Source organism: Myzus persicae, unplaced genomic scaffold, assembly GCF_001856785.1.
Source record: "Myzus persicae strain clone G006 unplaced genomic scaffold, MPER_G0061.0, whole genome shotgun sequence".
Classification (NCBI taxonomy): domain Eukaryota; kingdom Metazoa; phylum Arthropoda; class Insecta; order Hemiptera; family Aphididae; genus Myzus; species Myzus persicae.
This window is the reverse complement of record NW_019104067.1, coordinates 285,452-306,037: the sequence shown is the minus strand read 5'-3', so window position 1 is coordinate 306,037 and position 20,586 is coordinate 285,452. Positions and strand designations below refer to the sequence as shown.

The 20,586-nt window shown below is 33.9% G+C and overlaps 1 protein-coding gene across 1 annotated transcript in view; it reads right to left on the bottom strand.

Moving 5' to 3' along the window:
* LOC111038289 (T-cell leukemia homeobox protein 3-like) overlaps window positions 1–20,586 on the bottom strand; it is a 45,424-nt gene that overhangs the window by 7,823 nt on the left and 17,015 nt on the right. The window contains 1 exon segment of the mRNA XM_022321335.1: window positions 4,105–4,342. Coding sequence (XP_022177027.1) covers window positions 4,105–4,342 — 238 coding nt within the window.

Sequence of the window (20,586 nt, the reverse complement as noted above, 5' to 3'; positions counted from 1 at the left end):
TACCCGCAGATAAATATATATAGATGACGAATATAAATCTATTAATTACATCTGTGTAATTAACTAAATATAGGTTGATAACACGTTTGCCTAACCGCTGCACCATGATAGTGACCATACGTCGTCATACTATCATCTGCTGCCGAACACACTAAAAACCAAAATAATGTACGAACACAACCTGCACTAATCCATCACTACTCACGTTCTATTCAAGACATTACGCGTTAAAACGTATTTCGTTAAAACCTCAGTCGTCGGGTTTTCGTAAAATCATTATATTATGGATACATAGCGTTATTTTTTAAGCGCTCTCCGTGTCGCGTCGTTAACATCATATTATTATTACCTGTATGTATGGGTATACCATCACATGATGCGCGCGCACGGGTTAATGCCCAAATTTCAATGTGTCCTTAATCCGTCGGCGGTCTCGCTCTGCGCCCCAACAGCGATGAGTGGAGACGGTGCGAGCGAGAGAACGCCGCCGTCGCACGACCAGGACGCGGCGGCGGCGCGGGGGAAGCGGGTCCGGTGGCGCTACGCCGCTACGTCGGATTTCGTCGTCCCGTCGTGTGGCGCCGCCGTCCGCGCTTATCGCACGCACGTCTCGCCACTGTCGGCCCTTTTTTAGTCGCGTCTCTACCGAGAAAATTAAAAAACAGGTTCGACTCCTCCCGTGCACCGACACCGCTGCACTCACTATACGCAGGTAGGTTATGTATACGACAATTATACACGTGCCGTGTACGGTTCTATTATATACGATTGTATACTGTCAATTATTTGTTTAAATGAATATAGCGTTTGTTTGTGTTCCGACACCGGGGTATAATAATTATGTGGGTGGGGCTGCAGCAGCCGCCGTGTGATGGGTTACCTAGATGACAATGCGTTTCTACCGTTCAGTTCCGAATGGCGCAAAAGAAATGACCGGCACAGATTATAGGAGTATAGGATTTCATTAAAAAAAAAAAAATGTGTAATTAATCTTCTGAGCGAAGAGGCAAACCATCAGGTGCTTTACGGTAGAAATCATATGGTAATATTTTATTCAGATCGGTGGTGTGTTTATAAAATTTGAAAGAAGGGAGAAAAGAGGGTAAAACCTTAAACCTTTCCAGAACACCACCACCTATTCACGATCAAAGACAGAGTGGAGCGGAACAAATCTGTAAAACAGTCATAAATTAATATTTCTGCAAAAATCTGAATACCATTTCATCATTGTTCGACAGCCATAATTTACTGCAGTCAACAATTATAATATATCGCCTATCACCTATTTACAAGTCGACACTTAGAAACAAAATCTATAGTTTTCTAGAAATGACGTTTCTTCGGTACGACGTACATCAATCATAATCAGTACCCACCTATGAACAATTACCTAGAATGACAAATGATGGACACGTCCGACAACCTTCAGCCGTACAGCAGCAGCAGCGGCGGCGGCGACGGACGACTTATTGCCCACAATAGTACAATCTGCACGATCGATAAAAAAATACAATAACAAAACTAGTCCCAGTCGCGGTCTCCTGCCGCTGCACATGCACCGCTGCAGCGGTAGTTTTATTACGCCTCTGCAGGTACAGAGATGACGGTTGCAGCTGCATATTTCGATATCGTGCAAGCAGTGGGCGAGCGCGCGCGCGCTTGCTCGGGGGAGGCAAAACAAACAAACACGTCCATTTGTCTGTTTACTCTTGTACAGCGGCGGCGGTAGTAAAAACGGCGGTAAATGTACACTGACCATATAATATTATATATTATCGTCGTAAGTATTTACCTCGTGCGGCGTCCTACAATATAATATCATACATACAAAATATGTGTACGCAGTACGACTGTAGTACATATACATAGGTAAATAATATATGTTTATACGACGATATATATATATGTATAGGTATATCGGAGCGCCGCTCGCGTGTATATATATAACGTGTATCATAGTAGGTAGTAAGTATATAGCCGAAAGGAGTATATATATATATATACAAACCGTATATAGGTACACGAGCGAGCGCGGGGCAACTGGTTCGTCCGTGTTATCCACTGGGGGCGCCACCGATTACACGGAATATGCATTAACCGCGTCGGCTCGGATAACACGTGTAATTAAAAAAAAAAAAAAAACAAACAGAGAAGAAGGAAAGAAGAAGTAGAAATGGTATATTAAAACCACTTAATAGTGGCCCGAAAAGGTGACAGGAATTTTAAAAGCTTCTAATGGACTCGGTTGTTGTTTTTTTTTTCTTTCATTCTCGTTCTACCTCTCCCGCCGTCGTTTTTATCGCATTTTGTCGCCGACTGAATTATATTATAACGTTTTGTTTGGCGCGACGCCGACCGATTTGTCACATCAATAATATATACATATTACTATAACAGTATGTGTTATACACCGGAACGTAATAATATAATACGGTTAATTTCTCCGTCGTCGTCGAAATCGAACGAACGGCGCAATACTATAATATTATTATTATAATATATTACGTTAAAAATAGTTCAAGACGAGTGTATCGATATATTATCTACGTAGTGTCTAGGTCCACATTAGACCCTTCACGCGTTGCAAAAAAATTAAAAACATCCACCAATTGTGCAAAAATCAAGTTTTGCCGCATCATTGTCCGAGCCCGAGCAACCGTGACGACGGACGGCCGAGATGTCTGTTATATTATAATATTATTATTGAGCAATATATATATATATAGCGAGACACATCGGATGCGATAATAGTTTATTATTATTATTATTATAATATGATGATGTCGTGCCCTATACGCTTGCAGTTGTGTGACATAATGCTGTGCAATAATAGTTAGGAGGACTGTCGATCGAACGCGTTCATATCTTTATATACAATATATTACAATAATAATGTCGGAACAGGGGTCGTTGACAGCGCAAACAGTGTGTACGGGGGAGAATTCACATCATAATATCATTATTATTAATATTATTATTTTACTCGCATGGACGTGGAAACGATAAACTGGTCTTATGTAATATATTTTATCAGTGCGAGTAATACGCGCGTATAATACGTGTACTTTTCAGTCGTCCGTATGTGTATAAAATATATTATTATAATATTACGAGAGTACGCTTTTCGAAGCCGCCGTCTCGATTGTATAACATATTATGTTCGTTTTACGAGTCGTAATGGATCTATATATTATTATTAGGTATATATTATGTGTATAATGGAGTTGTTAATGAACGACAAATTATTGTTTTATATTATCGTATATACCTATATTATACAGGTACAGTCGGCGTTTAACTACTTTTGATCTCACGCAACCGAAATGTTTACCCGGCGAACATAAAATATAATATTATGTACCCACCTCATACCGACATTTAAAATTGATAAAAAGTCAACGCCCCGTGCACATGCAGCATCATCGATCGGCGAGGGCAATTATTATTATTATTCGATTTATTGTTAGTGACTTTTTTTTCGCACATGCGCACCTGTGTACAGCGCGGGTATGAATATATTGTCGTAAAAAGGACACGCGATTCGAAAAATGGATCATATTGTTTGGGTCGAATCGTTACGCTGGATTATAATTAATATTAGCTGGTATATTGTTCGAACCCAGTAAACTATATGTCTCGTAATTATATACTTATTAGTTATTACTACAATATGTTACATTGATTTTTTTTGCATACAGGGTGACATCCCTGTTTCACCATTAACACTCAAGCCATGGTCCCCTCTCTTCATAGTATGCTTTTATTGTTCAATATTTTATATTATTATTATTTTATTCGTTTTTAACCACAAGTTATCATAGGATATTATTTCATATTAATACGTTACATTTTTAAAAACGTACTCTGCTTGCAATATTATTTAATATTAAAAATAAACATACGTTGTAACTTGTAATCTGTGGCGGTTAAATGATTTCGTCATGTAAGCATGTAGCTGATTTTTTAACATAGGTAAATTATTTGATCATTAGAAACATATGGTTTATAGTTATCGCCAAATGTAGTTATCAATGACTGTGATATTATCGTATCATATAATATCATGTTATGGAATAATTAAACAAATACAAAACGTTTTCTTACCGCCATTTGGTGCGTCTGTTCTGGAACCACGTTTTGACCTGCGCGTCGGTCATCTTGAGCGCTTTCGCTAGGGCTGCGCGGTCAACCGATGACAGGTATCTGTGCTTGTTGAACTTCTCCTCGAGCTGTGAAATCTGACTGCGCGTGAACGAAGTGCGCGGCTTTTTCCTCTTGGGTGGCGTCCGGTTCTGGTACGGATGTCCGATGCGTCGGGTGCCCAGAAGCCCACCAGCACAACCTATGACACAAGAGAAATCATAATTTTATAAGCTCATTGTTTATTTTTAATATATTTTATACATTAATGATTAATTACACAAGTTACTTTGACATGGTCCTATTTTAGTTCATTGCATTTTAATACATTTTAGTGGTTAGACTAAAATGCATACTAAATATGCCCTATTATAGGCAGTGTTAAATATTTGACAACATATTAATAACAACATTTCAAAACTATATATAGAGAATAAACATAAAAAGACAGAACATTCATGGTATTAATTAATTCATGTCCATATATCATTCTATACATAGGTATAGAGCTTAAAAAACTAAATTCGAAGTCGAATCATTTATCAATATCAAACATGTATATTACAATCATAAATCATGTAAGTACAGTATTAAAAATAATTATTTATTTATTTAAATGTTTGCAATACAATTTTGTAATATCACTATACAATTGTATTTCTTGTTTCAAAATACACAAATTTATATTTAAGAATATGTCTAAGAAAATTAATTCATGTGTTTTTAATAACTTTTAAAGAAAAAACTAATTACTGACAAATTTACTATTTTAAATTTTGAAATAAAAGAAGAACACAGTTAAGGTTGATAGTTTGATACCTCATAAAAACATATATAAAATATATACAAATATGCAGGAATCGGTCAGTCGGTGTCTGATACTGATGATTGAAAGAAAAAAATTATGAGAAATTATGAGTGAGGGTTATATTTGGGTGTAAGTATTTCTACTATCTACATTCTAGATCGATATAATATAGCCAGCATTCCAGCGGTAACATAATATAATCGACATAACCTTAATAATAATTACAGAATAATAAAATATTACTAAATAAAACTCTGAGCAATAATGCAATCATTACAACAATGGACCAGAGTGGAATACAAACTATTGTTTAGATAATTAAATTATACGGACAAATGCGTATAATTGTAACGTAGTCATGATGTTGCGGGTCAGCCTCGTCGTTATTTTACATAATATAATGATATTTTATTTTTATGCCGTGTGAATAGGTGCAGGTACGAGAACCGATCACTCCGCTTTCCAAAATATAATGTTTGAAATAATATAATATGTAATGTTAGTGCAGTACGCCAGTTATTCCTGTCAAACAAATGACGCCATATTGACGATACCTATACGATACAATCTCAGACGAATTATATTAGGTTCGGACAGCATTACTGATCGATATTTCTGGTTAAAAAATGTTTGGTACGTGGGAGAGAATAGGATGGTCAGTAAAACATGGTATAAGCACCCCCTATAATGACATAATAACCTATAATAATAATCTCTCCGTCTACATATCAAACAGTATTTTTGTCGCAGGTACACATATTCTTACGACAACGTTGTCAAATCGTGTTAAGACTTAAAACAGTATATTATTATAACGTCACAATATTATATAATATATATTGGGTCTGAAGGGGAGGTACGCGCTCATGTTATTATTATTATCGCAATTCGTTTTCCTAGTATCGCCGGCGCGCGCCCTTCTGCAGCACCGCCATACCATCCACCGTCATCGTAGAAACTTTGTAAGCTCGTGTGACATTTAATCTCGTAAAATGCTTATTTCTTTCTTCGAGAATTTCGATTTTTTTTCATTCATTATATTTAAGTTGTGTTCAAAACTTGATAAATTACTCAACTTTATACCGTGCTTGTACACACCGCGATGGGGGAGAAACTAAAACGATGGTTCCAATCCCGTGGAGATTTCCGGGTATACATCGGGTTTATAAAATGTCCCGGAAAACAAAAAAATAGGGTAGGTAGGGTATACATATTGCAAACGCATAATTTATCGGTAATTATGTAACCGAAAAAATTTTTACTTTAAACGTGTACTACTCGTACGTCATCATAATTATTAGAAATACGATAGGCACCCATAACTTTATTTGGTCCTGGAGCAGGCATGTCAAACTCAAAACATCAACTAATTGATATCTGTTGAACAGTTTACTATGCAGGCCGCACATAAAAGCAAATTTATCAAAAAAAAAAAAACATTTTATTCACATTTTTAATTTTATTCATTACCTACTCAATACTCATACTTATTCAATTACCTACAGTTTACCCGAAGACAATACAAAAGAGTAACATAATGTGTACCTCTCGCTAACATAGTTGTAACACCAGTGGAAGAATCGTAAGTAAAATACGTAATCTAGTAACTATAGAGTAAAACATATACCTATAGGCATTAGTAGACTAATCATCCGACACTGTATATTTAATTACTTATTCAATGTACCACTATATTATAACTCATAGCTTTTCATTACCTATATTATTAGATCCTATACTATGGTATTTCAACGATTAAAATCCTGTTATTTCTGTGAATATGTAGAGGTAATAATAATCGTATATTAAAATACTCTAGTAAATACTAGTATTTTTATGTTATACATTATAAAATAATACCTTTTATTTTAATATGGAGCACTAGATTAAATATGTATTAATAGTAATTTTTATACCAGATCAAAATCAAATTAATTTGTATTCGATAAATGATGCCCGTTTGCATGCTTAATTGATAATTTAAATATACCTTGTACCTTGAGTACATGTCATTATATTGTCTTTCATATTTTCAACATGTGTCAATAGACCATAAAAAATAATAATAATGAAATAACCAAAGAATAATCCTTAGTCGAACAATGCCCCTTGTGATGCTTATACTTTACATTTTTTCGGGTATAGGTACAGGATAGTATACACACTTAAGTCAAATTAAAAAAATTGTCAGATAACATGTAGAATTGTTCATATATAAAATATAATATACTGCTGCCCAAGGTTATTTTCTTAATTAATTAATATTATATGTTATATACGTGAAAGATAATGATATATTATAGAGTATAAAACGAATTAAGTAATATTTTATGTATAATATTATTATAATATAAGTGTACCTATGTTTATGTATAATATAGATACCTATACGTTTTTGTTATTTGTTATTGAATAACAGGTTTTTTTATAGTATCATTATATACATAGTTTCAATGACATTAGAAACCAATTATTGTACCAATCGAATTTGAACGATTATTGCTTATTAGTCATTAAATATACATATAATATATGTTCATTATGTTTTGGGCAAACAATTATTTTTATTTCATCGATTATCGATGAAATGTTTACGAGCAAAACGTTTAGGCACAAAATGTATAATTGTTAATAGTCACGATAAAAAGTGTCTTTTCGAAATACGAACCAATATAATATTATATTTAATGTGAAAGAAAAAAATTCGATAACACAACGAATAATATAGCTATCGTGTATAGGAATATATATGTACTCACACAAATATTCTCACGAGTCACGATTTTGTATAATGTATAATATTACAGACGGAACTGCAAACTCGGATATACCTTGATACACTGTGATTAAACTACTGCCAGCTGGGAACCAGTTTGAACATTAAACGCGGCCATTATTTTTTTTACTGGACCTATCTTTTAATATTATAAAATATGACATATAAACTGTACATAATAATATAGACGCATAATGGTGTATACAGTATAATACGCGCATGATACATAGACAGCAACAATGACTATATTACACAGTTATTACTTATAATACAAAAATAACACATAATATCTCATAATAAATACTAAGTACACTGTTTATAACGTATATGCGATGTATAATAATATATGATGAACATAATTGTATAGCTTATCGTAAAGTAATAAGTCGAATAACTAATATATACGCATAATACTCGTGCAGCAAGTGGCATTATAGAATTTTAATCAGCAAGTACAAAAATCCGATAATTGGTTACACTTAGCCCCATACAATGAACTATATGGAAACTATAATAAGCTATAGCGTATCACACTCCATTATTTTTACTCAACAAAATCCAAATTTGTGCTCCAATAAAGTTTATTCTTTTCAAATGGTATGAAATTATTTCTTCACGAATTATGAGACTGTAAGAGTAGTTAACTATACTTTTTGTAACGTCGATTTAATTTAAAACATACAAGATTTATATATATATACATAAAAATTATAACTGATATAATATGTAACTATAATACAAAGTATGGTTGTTGTCAATGTCATAACAAATCGACTATCAAAATTAAAAATTAAATTCTTTAATACACAAATGTTGGAATGTATTACGACATTATGTGACATTTTAAAACTCTACGAAATTTATTTAGTACTAAGATTCTTTTTATCAAAAAAACTTGTCCCAAAAATCGAATATACCTCTACATGAAGTTCTATACATAAAAAATCTAAGCCACTTTCTGTCGGCTAACTTCCTACTCAAACCTCAGTTGCAAAATCAATACATGGACAACTGTACCTACACATAGATGTTAGATTTGGGGTGGCACCTTTAATATGCAATCTGACGCCGACCCCGCAGCTCAAATTAATATTCAATAATAGTATTCATATAGTCGTTCTGTAGTATATACTATATTATATACTATTACGAAGTTTTTAAATATTATATATATTTTTACTTTATGCGTATACTCGCATATAGGAACCAATATATATGATTTATATAATATAAGATATACTCAAAATGACTTTATGACACCTCTGCGTTGACGGTGTTACTAGTGGATTGGTGGCAGGGAAGAGCTACATATATAGGGACATGTTATCATACACACATATACTATTTAATATATCAATTCCAGTCACAGGAGCCGTTATTACCATAAAAATGCAAGTACCTACTCCATATATATATAGTAAAGGTAAACCTATATAGTATAATGTAAACATATACCTAATACATGTATAAAAACTTCGCGAATAAGAGTAAAACGTATATAAAGAGTTTATTCTCCGCATATTATACTATGGTATTTTTGCCAACTAAAGCAGGCTATACATAGGATTCCACCACCTCCCGACCGTCGCTCCGCGAGAATAGTGTCGAATAAAATATATATATGTTCGAGTAATAATCGTAACAACAATAATATATGTACGACGTGCCTATACATAATATACACATATTACATAATCGGGGTGGTGTGTTTAGACTTGGTCCGGTACACAAAATATAAATATATTTATATATATATATATATACGGTATATACGGTGTATATACTAATATAGACTATACTCTGACTATAAATTATATGCACCTACTCCTGTAGCGACTGAACATATAATAGATAGGTATATACATGTACCACGCACGACGTTTGCTCGAGATTGCGAGAATCGGTTGCGGTTTTTACGAGCGCCTGTCGTATTTAAATAACTCGCCGTTTGGCCCCTCCCCAAGCAAAAACGAACCCGTAAACCATAGTTTTTACGCTTGTGCCGCAACATTATGTACGCACGCGACCGCCTTTGCATATTATATATATATATATAGGTACATAATATATACGCGTTTCTATATATTTATACTTGGCTGTATACGTACACGTGCACTTAAATATGAAGTATAAAAATATGTGTTTGTACGCATGTATATGCATAATGTATGTTTATACATGTGTATATACGAAGGATGAGCTAGCCTACCCTCAGCCAAGCACAGAATTCTAATATAATATCCTGGAGCATATTCGGCTGACTCGAGCGCGAAATCGTCATCGGGCCACTTGCAGTATAATAAGTATAATACTCGAGTGCAAAATATTTTGACCAGAGGCAATAATATATATAATATAGCTAATAGGCGGGGTGGTGTTTTTGCACGATTTATACCTATATGTGCCACTTGTAGCAGACGTATATGCCTGCTAATAGCTGGGATTCCGTTATATGCTTATATACATACCTATGTATGAAATGCAACGACACATATTATTATGATCTATAACGAAGAACCATTTATATTACGAGCATATTGACGATTATGAAATGCGATTCATATAGCGTATTACAATTAAATTTTTTTATGATGAACACATTGTTTTTTATGCGTAAAGTATTTGTATGTGTTTTTAAGTACTTTATTGCACTATGTATCCACCACACATGGATATGCCTACCCTCAACACGATATTGATAATATCGCGGTTAATGCAAGCTTATACGTTGCAGTACCTACATAATAATTAATGGTACTGAATATTGAACAGTAAATATAGTTATGTTGTCAACATAGAGATTCATTTAAATTTTAGACGATCGAATTAAGTAGTGGGATGCATACCTGATGAGTTTTGAGGGGTAAGTATTACACTATTACACCTAATCAGGTGCACTTCATAACTTCTGAATTTAATTAAAACAAGTCGAGGGCATAGATACAAGGTAGGTACTTCAAAATTAAACGAAATTAAAAATACCATCCACACATAATGGCCCTCTCCACCAGACTTCTCAAGGAAAATGGAAACCTCAATCAACAGAATTCGTATAGGATGTACACCGATAACCCACCAGTATCTGATGAAGAAGGAAGACCCACCCATATGTGCCAACTGCGGTACTCCTCTCTCAATGAAACACATCATAACTGAATGCCTTTCATATGAAACGGATAGACGAGAAGCAGATATTTCAATTAACATTCTGTCAGAAGCTCTACACCCAGACAACATAAGACACATGATAACCTTTATTACTAAGTCCACCCTTATCAATAGTATTTAATATGTAACTTGTATAAAATGTAAATAATTTAGAGTTAAACTCTTTGTTGCCAATGGCCATAGTTGCCGAGGCTTAATTCAAATAAAAAAAAAGACAAAACAAGTTGAACTATAAACAAAAAAAAACTGTGTGTTATAATATACAATATACAACTTGCATAAAATTCTACGTTTAGGTATACACCTACCCATGTGTAATAATATACACATAAATAGATTAGAAAAAAAAATTTTGCTCAGAATTAAAAAATAATAAAAAAAATCCAGACCCGAAAAAACACGGCCATAAAAAAAACTGTACGAATACCTATACCTACGTGTATATTTAGGTTAACTGTATTGACGACCAGGTAATTATTATTTCATTGGAAAAGATACAAAAATCGATCGATGAGATGACTGTACGAGTGTAATATATTATAGTAACTGTCGGAAGCTATGCCTGCGCTTAGGACTTGGAAGAGTCGCCGTGGCCGACCGTGTGTGGACGCGAAAGACAACGGTCGGTCGTATAGGTACACCTACGCCTATAACATATATATGACCACAAGAATATCTCACACACAATGTGTGCTTGTAAAAAAAAAAAAAATCGGTCTCGTGCACGAACGGTGGGATGCCGAGGCGGGGCGACGCGGTCGTAGGACTACGAACGGCTTTGACGTATACCGCGCGAGTGCCCGAGGGGCGGACTCCGCCGACCCCGCCTAGGACGACGGCCGCGACCCACGACACACACGTATCATGTGCACACATTATACACGACGACGATTATATTATTATTATGCCGGCGGACATGATTGCAGCTCGGCCGAGCGAGGGGTAGGTCGGTGGTTGTGGTGTGGTTGGAGTACCTACGGTTGCGCGACGAGGGGAGGAGATTGGTATCGCGTCTCGGTATACATAGGCTCGCGTTGTTGGTACAATACGATAGAGTATTATAATTTATAATAATATCATACGAATATTATCATTCTGTAAGCAACACTTGATGTATACGTCCGGATCGTTATAAACGACGTATACGGAAACTCATACTGCGGGCTTCTTCAAACGGCATTATATTTTGTAAATATCGAAATTAATCTAAACAAATTACAAAGTGTATCGACGAATTTCAAATATGGTGTATATAATTAATGTTTTTCCTACAACATATTATTATCTTTATTCTGATATTTCAAACTATTTAACTCTATTTTTTTTTTTATTAATTATTTATGTCTTAGCAACGAGCAGGCCAAAAATAATCAATCACAATTTATTTTTTTTTTGACACACTGCGGATACAAAAAAGTTTGTCATCCCTGTTTTAGACGTTAACTCAGGAATTATTTGGTAAACTCGATATCGTCTGCTGGTATTCACTGAAAAGTCACTTGTAGTTTGGCTATATGTATACAGTTTTTACTCGTTGCTATTGAAGGATAATATAACTGGTACCGGCATAATAATTTAACAATAATTGTTAAAATATGCTCAGTACTGTCAGTAGTCAGTTATTGTAGTCAGTACTACTAATATAATTTATATATATTTTGTGTTATATGTATTTTATGTTTAGAAGGTAATATACTATATAATATACCCTAAATTAAAGTAAATATAGTGACAAACGAATATATTTCGCGCAATAATAATATAAAGTAATACTGAACCTATTCAATTTTGAACGAATAATCGTAGTTGACCCATCTTTTATGCGTGTTGATCGAATATAAGCGTATATATAGGTTAAAATAAGGTATATAATGATTTGTGGAAGGTACCCTCAATAAAGCAGTGACACGAAGAATAAAACATAATATAAAATATGTGTCGATGGCTGAGAATTATACCAAGATTGCGGGCTGCGTGTGTACGATCCGCGTGCGAGTACCTATACTATCATACGTATTGTAGGTATATACGTACATGGAACATTCTTGTAACCGGAAACCACTATACCAGAGTATATATATATATATTATATTATATCGGTGCGTGGATATATACATACATAATGTATTATATATATTGCGTCATTAAGTTAAGTGTTAACTATTTAACTTATAGTCGTATATTATATCGTCGTAGGTACAGGGTGCGGTATCAAGTGTTGGAAATGTGCTGCACGTCTTTATCGTGGCGGCTGTAGAATTCGTGCGATCGCGATGTTTGAGTGATATGTACAGTATGCAGACCTGTATAAAAGAGATAGCGCAGATAAAGATAACGATAAAGTGAGAGAGAAAGAGAGAGAGCGAGGCATAATAAAGAAGGGCTGCAATAAGTGAACCTGAAACAGTCTCATTCGTGTCTCAATAAACGTGTGAAAAGTACTATAGTTTGGCTAACTTAGGACGTTGTAATAAGGCACGTGGTATCTTTGTGCAGCTTCACGAGCTCGAGACAATTATTGTCGAACAACCACCAATTCATAGAAACAATGTCCTCCCCAATGGACAACCACTGCTGCAACGAGCTTCGTGTGTCTACTATTTCGTATCTATTGATGTTATGGGTACTTTAAGTACGCGTCCGACTAGTGTTTTTTTTTATCCTTTTGTCGCGACTTGGTTTTTATGTACATACGAGTATAAAATAATTGTTATAATGTCGTGGTGCGCATAATGGATCATATTAGATTGTGTAAGTATACGTGTCCCCCCTCCCTCTAGCCGACCGAAATCCGTGAAAAAAACAATGGCGCTGAACTCCTCCTCCCTCCGTTCATATCCACTCGCACATTCTCATCACCAATAAACACGCGCGAGCCTCGTACATGTAACTAATATTGTTATTGTAACGACATTAATATTGTTCAACTTTAAATAATAAAGGTAGTCTCAAAATTATAATACGCATAATGTTATAATTATATATCGCACTATTCCTATGCACTTGGAATAAGACGGTGACGGGGTATCTAAGTGTATTGTATTTATATTTTATAGTGGTGATGAGAGATTGGCGAAGGTAAGAAGAATATACAATTAATAATATATACGGTACACAAGATAATACGTACAAAAGTTGATGACGGAAACGAATATGATTTTTCGCGTACAATATGTACATATACAATATCAACATATACATACACCGTCGTCACATCAATCTTTCAATATATTCGTCCACGGGACATAGAACTGTATAGGTGGATGAGGTCGAACGGGTCGAGGTCTTAATTATAATACATTGTTGGGTTGGGATGGGATAGAGAGCAGGGCCGTCGCGATCACGATCCGCATTGTTTCCAGCTCCACATCACGACAATGTTATTCATAATCACCGCCTCTTGGGATAATAAAATATATTTGCAGCATATGTTATTATAATAATAAAATAATGATAATGTCATTGCACAGCCGCAAATTAATGTATATACCTAATATTATAACGTTATGCATTATTTTGCATTCCTATACATAGTAATTACATACGTTATATTATTTATACCATTATATGTACGATGTAAATGTTTAAACTTAAAAATATAGTTAAAGAAACAATAATTTTCACACTTTATAATTATGTAGGCACGGTTTAGGAAGCGTCAAAGTGCGGTGGTTAATGAACAATGGTTATAAACTCATATTATATGTATATATATATATTATGACGACTGAACTATTACAATGGTGCAACCATGGTGAATGCACAATGCACATATTCTACAACAAATATTTTTCATCAAAATCTGAGAAAAATTTCTGGACACAGTATAATATTATTATAAATTATAATATATATCAAACCAAACATTTTTTTGCCACTCCACACTGCACAATATTCCACTGTCGTGGTCATGTGAGGTCGTGTTCATATACGGTATGCGGTGCATCCTTATAAACAATAATATATCTCACGGATTTTTTTTATAATTATCAATTATGTATACGTCTAAGCAGCTTATCGATGTGTTCAGATTCATATTATATGGATTGATATTTCATCGGACTTCGTTTTAAATACTCCTGAGAGCTGAGTATTTAATACATTTTTAGTTACTTATAATATATCAGTAGTAGGTACCACCAATCGTATTCAGAATATTGTACTCAATCGGGCCATGCTTGCCATGTGGACAAAGTAATACTTACAATGTTTACAGGTGAAATGAAAATCCTTGACTAGTAGTATGTAATATTTAGGCAATTCTAGACCAAACATTGAACTTTATCCTTATTTTATATAGGTAATACCGATTATAATAAAAGTTTATACTGTACACAATATTATAAAATTGTATGCTCAGCACATAATATATAGGAATATCTGTTTTATATTTCAGACAAAACTCGAATAGTTTTTAATGGATTTCATACGTGATGTAATTTAAATCGAAGTTAATGATAACTGAGCCAATACATTTCAGATCAATCGAAAAAATAAAAACAAATTTAGCCTTGACGTGGCGCAATCTCAAACACCCACATATTGCATGTATACAGGTGGTACATATTTACAACATAAATTATAATATATTAAATTATAATTTAAAACCCATCAGACAAAAATGGAATGTAGGCGAACGATTATTGATCGATCTATGAAGAAACAAATTTTGAAATGAAGCAATATTTTATAGGTATATCGTTGTTCTACAGTAGAGATATTATAAGCAAAATTGCCACAAATATTTATACTTACAAATTTATAACAAGTCAGTGAAAAAATTTATAATTTATCAGTGGGCACCTACACTGATAGGTACTTACATTAAAAAAATCACGTCCTAGTAGGTAGCTACTAATATTAGCAATTTGAGTGATTTGTCAGTTGTAATGATTTATCATAAAATAATTATCGTATATACCTATACACATAAATTTTATTATATAGCTAATAAAGTATACATGCAATTGTTAATCTCGATATCCATAACAAGTATTCCGTATATGATTTCTGACGAAATGACAATTTTTTTACGATATATGCACAAAATATATTATTCAGGTAATTATGAAAACTTTTCTGAAAAACTATGAGCTGTCATTTCTCATAGCAATTCAATACACAGTACCAACTGCGGCGGATATATGTACATATACATTTATAAACATTATCGTCGATAAGTTTTTTATCATAGATTATCAAATAATAACCTATTGCTATGATAGTAATAATATAATATAATTTAAATTTAACACTCTATCTAAATGGTTTGCAGGCAACGAGCAGCATGCATGTATATGTTATTAAAGTTAATATAATAGTTTACGATAAAACACTAATCGACGATAGTATTATAATATACTCTACTTATAACATTAATTATTAGTATATATTTTACAATAGACACACATAAAATATGTATTTGATGAGCAAATAATAATAGTGTACGACTACTGCGTGTGCACTCGTACAATATAATACCTGCTATAGATAATATTATGTTATTACTTATTATCATATAAACCACAAGCACGTTCACTTTTGTCGGGCGCGCATAATTTAGCATAAAGAAATGACGCGGCAAGAGTTCACCTACCTGCAGACGCGTGCGTAAATAATATTATCTATACAATAATAATAATAAATAATAATAATATAATATCTTAACATTGACCAATATGTATAACATGCGTCTGGTCGAACTTGAATTACCGAAATAATGAAATTCATATCGTGTACTCTACTAGAACGATCGGAGAGAGAAAAAATGTGCGTTTTGTAACTACATGTCCATGTATATTAATATATTATAATATCGTTTACGACGTGATGGCGTCCGCAATCATATTATTACCAAACGAAACGATAAACAGGGTCAACCGTCAGAGGTGTTTGTGTACAATATTATAATATTTACATTGTGAGGGGCGGGAAAGACATATAAAATATATAGGGGTGATTTAGGGTGTAAAAGGAGGAGAGGGGGGCGAGAAACGACGAGGACGACGACAGAGGACGAGATGCTGTGGGAACAAGACGGGCGGACGTTATGTATAATAATGGAAATCCGCGGCCGTACATTACGCACCCGCCATGGTGAAACCCATTAAAATTACCAACTAATTATTATTATTATTATTATATAATATTTTAACACGCAGCTAGAGGGGGGGGGGGGGTGAAGTTTTCGGTTAATTTATCCGACGCGGCCAACGAAAAGCCTCTCCCCGCCAACGCCGCTGACTCCACCTCGGTGCTAATACACTACACCACCCACGCCTCACCATCTCCGTCCTATTTATTTGCCCAAAGTCGTATATAATAATATGCGTATCGCACAATATCGTTTAGATGTGGCGGAAACGAGTGCGACGACGATGGCGACGGCGACGAGAGCTTAATCGAATTATACAACGCTCTCCACACCCCCCTACACCCCTCTCTATCTATCTTTCACCCCCTCGTTCTTCGTCTGTTGCACTGCAGGCGTTTTAAATAATGATATATAAACGCTGTGCGACGCGCTACGTCCCGCAAAACCGATGACGTTCGGGCAGAGGTGAGTGGTAAGGTGAGGGGGTGAGGTGGCGTCGGTGCGGCGGCCGTCAAATCGTTTTGGAAATTCGTCCGGTAACGAATTAACTTCCGGCCGGCGGGGCAACGAAACCCGTCGGGGAGGCCCGCTCGAGCGGCGGTGCGGGCGTTAAGACTTACGCGCGCGTCGTATACAATATATATTATATATAAATAGGACTTTTGCCGGGACTGAGGCTGAGCGCCGGGTGATTAATTATTCCGGAGCTAAACAGATTAAACACATCCGGCAGTTGCAGCACCGAGTTACCGCCGCTGCTCGCTTGTCCTTTTCTCTTTCTCTCTCACTCCCTCACACTCGCCCATGCACAACTCCGGAAGCAGCTCTTCTCCGCCGGGTCCCTTAATAAAACATCGCGAAAACGTTGTTAATTGGCTTTGAAAAATTAAATGTTCGTCTTCGTCTACCGGAATCAAGTTATTCGACGGATTCGCCACCGCCGCCACACTTAATTTATATATATACGCGTACAGAACATTTACCTATATACAATGCTGTCGTGGTGCCGCGAATCAAAATCCTCGACTATTTATTCACGTACCACTCTATACATAGCTGGTAACTATATACGTATGTACTTCGATAACCGAATCGTTTCACAAGTCCTACGCCCCTCGAATTAATTTTTTTACTACCTATACCGGGCTGATTTGAGGTGACGGACAAATTGCACGACGTTAACGAAACAAAATACTATCCAACATATGTGACTTTCATATCGTTTGAAATAACTGCATCTAGAATGTTGAACACAATATTAATATAATGATCCCATATACATTTTTTTTTAAATTATAGCACACGTCGTACTATTTCATGCTTTTGCAATGTGACTGCTTGAAATATGCTCAATTATTTTTAAATTATATCTGTAATTTTAGTGGTCTAAGTAGGTAGATAGATAAATTTTAAAAACTTTATAAAGAACTAAAGAAGTTCTCGCAAAAGTACTTACAAGTTATACTGTATTATTCATTACTATAAAAGTGATTTATTAATTTGAAAAAATAATTTTAAAGTAATACATATTATATGTTCAAATGTTTAAATGTAGTAATAGTAGTGAATAATGTATGTATACAAAGTATAGCAATAAAATTAATTATGCATCAACAACATTTAATAGGTACAGTTTGTGGCTGTATAAAAATAATTGAAATACCTTATGGTCTATCTAGTTGTATTTCAATTAATATTAAGTTATCTTTAATCTTTAATTTTTATATATATTATATTGTGGGTGTCGATTTTATACATTTTTACTATTAACTAAGTACAGTCCTTTGCATAATGTACCTACACTATATAGACTGACGTGTACATAAATGCATAATATCGTTGATACATGTCGAAAATGCAAACACACACACATATACATACACGATATACCTGCAGCAGCGTATGGCTTGTCGATATATAAATATATTATTATATATTCTGAGACATCAAACTATATATTTTTTATCGTTTTACACTTTTACTCGTTTTCAATCGCGAAAAATCCATACCTAAACGCGCACGCGTCCGCCTTGATTTACCTGATCACATTTACATTTTAAACGAGGAAACAGATTTACAAGCGTAATACACCTGGAACGAACAAATAACTACAGTCTACAGTGCTACACACATGAAATGATGTATAAAACAATCATTACAATTGTGTTGGTGATGTTCAACGTATTTCGTTTTCGTGGTAGTGACTAATCATGACTGATTAAAATTTACATAAATCACTATGTACATAATATATATTATATATGTATACAATTTTAATAATACCTATAATCTATATAATACATCATTATGTACACATAATAATATGTTATCGATTTAAATTATTTGCAAACCCAATGGACCATGTCACCAAGGCCATTGTAATAAAAATAAAAGTAAATATTATATAAATATATCATAATATTTAATATACTCGAGGCACCTATATAATATTTTAAAATAACAAAGAATATAATAATTGCTTGAAAATAATATAGAAAGTAGAAACAGCTAATTGGACTTAAATTTTAAGAAAAAAATGTCCTTTATCATTGATTCTTCTTCTTAAGTATTATTAACTGAAAGTCAGCTTCGAGTCCCTTCACATCCAACCAGAAACACTGCTCTTTTTCATACTCCTCTATTTTTCTTTAACTATCTATTACCACTATTATTATAACTTTATCCGTCTATCGCCTTACTTTTGATTTTATAATTGTATATAGGTCATACTTGATTAATAATTATTTTTAATTGCGTTGATGACTTTCGGAAATCTAACATGCAAAATTTAAAATGCCGTTGTAAAAATAAAAGATTAAACGTTTATCTTTTGTATTGTCTTCAAAATATACCAAATTAATAAAATATTACGTGCTTAATAGGATGAGCGATGTGGGCAGCGTAAACGGTCCTTTTTGAAATTAATTATTCATTTCTTCGATAACTGCCGCTCGTATAATGTACTCCGATCAATTAGAGTAGTGATACATATAGCCTATAGGTTCAACGGATATTAAAATACTTATATAAAATGGATATAATTTACCAACATGAATATTTATAAGGGTTTTTTTTTGTGGCACGTTTTGTTTAATTTCACAGCTAGCACGTGGACGTTATCGTTGTTTATATATTATTTCATAAGAGCATATTATAATATATATAAATATATAATAACCATGCATAATATACAGGGGGATTCTTTTAACTCATCACGTATTCACGTGACAGACCTATATCGGTGTATATTAGGGAGTTTGAGTACATTTGTAAATCACTTTGTAAATTAACAATCCAGCATTCGAAATATGCCTTAATATTAGTAAAAAAAAATTATTTGCTCAACGTTTTATGTGGTATTATAATATATACGTCCACATTCATCATAAAATCGTGTACTATTGTAGTTGAAAAAATTAAAAAATCTAAAAATAACGTTATAATAAATTACTCACGTTACACAGTCAAAACATTTTTTTGACGACAAAATAAAACGCTAATTGCGACCTCGCCAGATAATAAGATAATATGTAGTCCATGTTAAAAAAAAATTACCTCCATTAGGTGTATAATATGTACATACTTGCAGTACACAATACA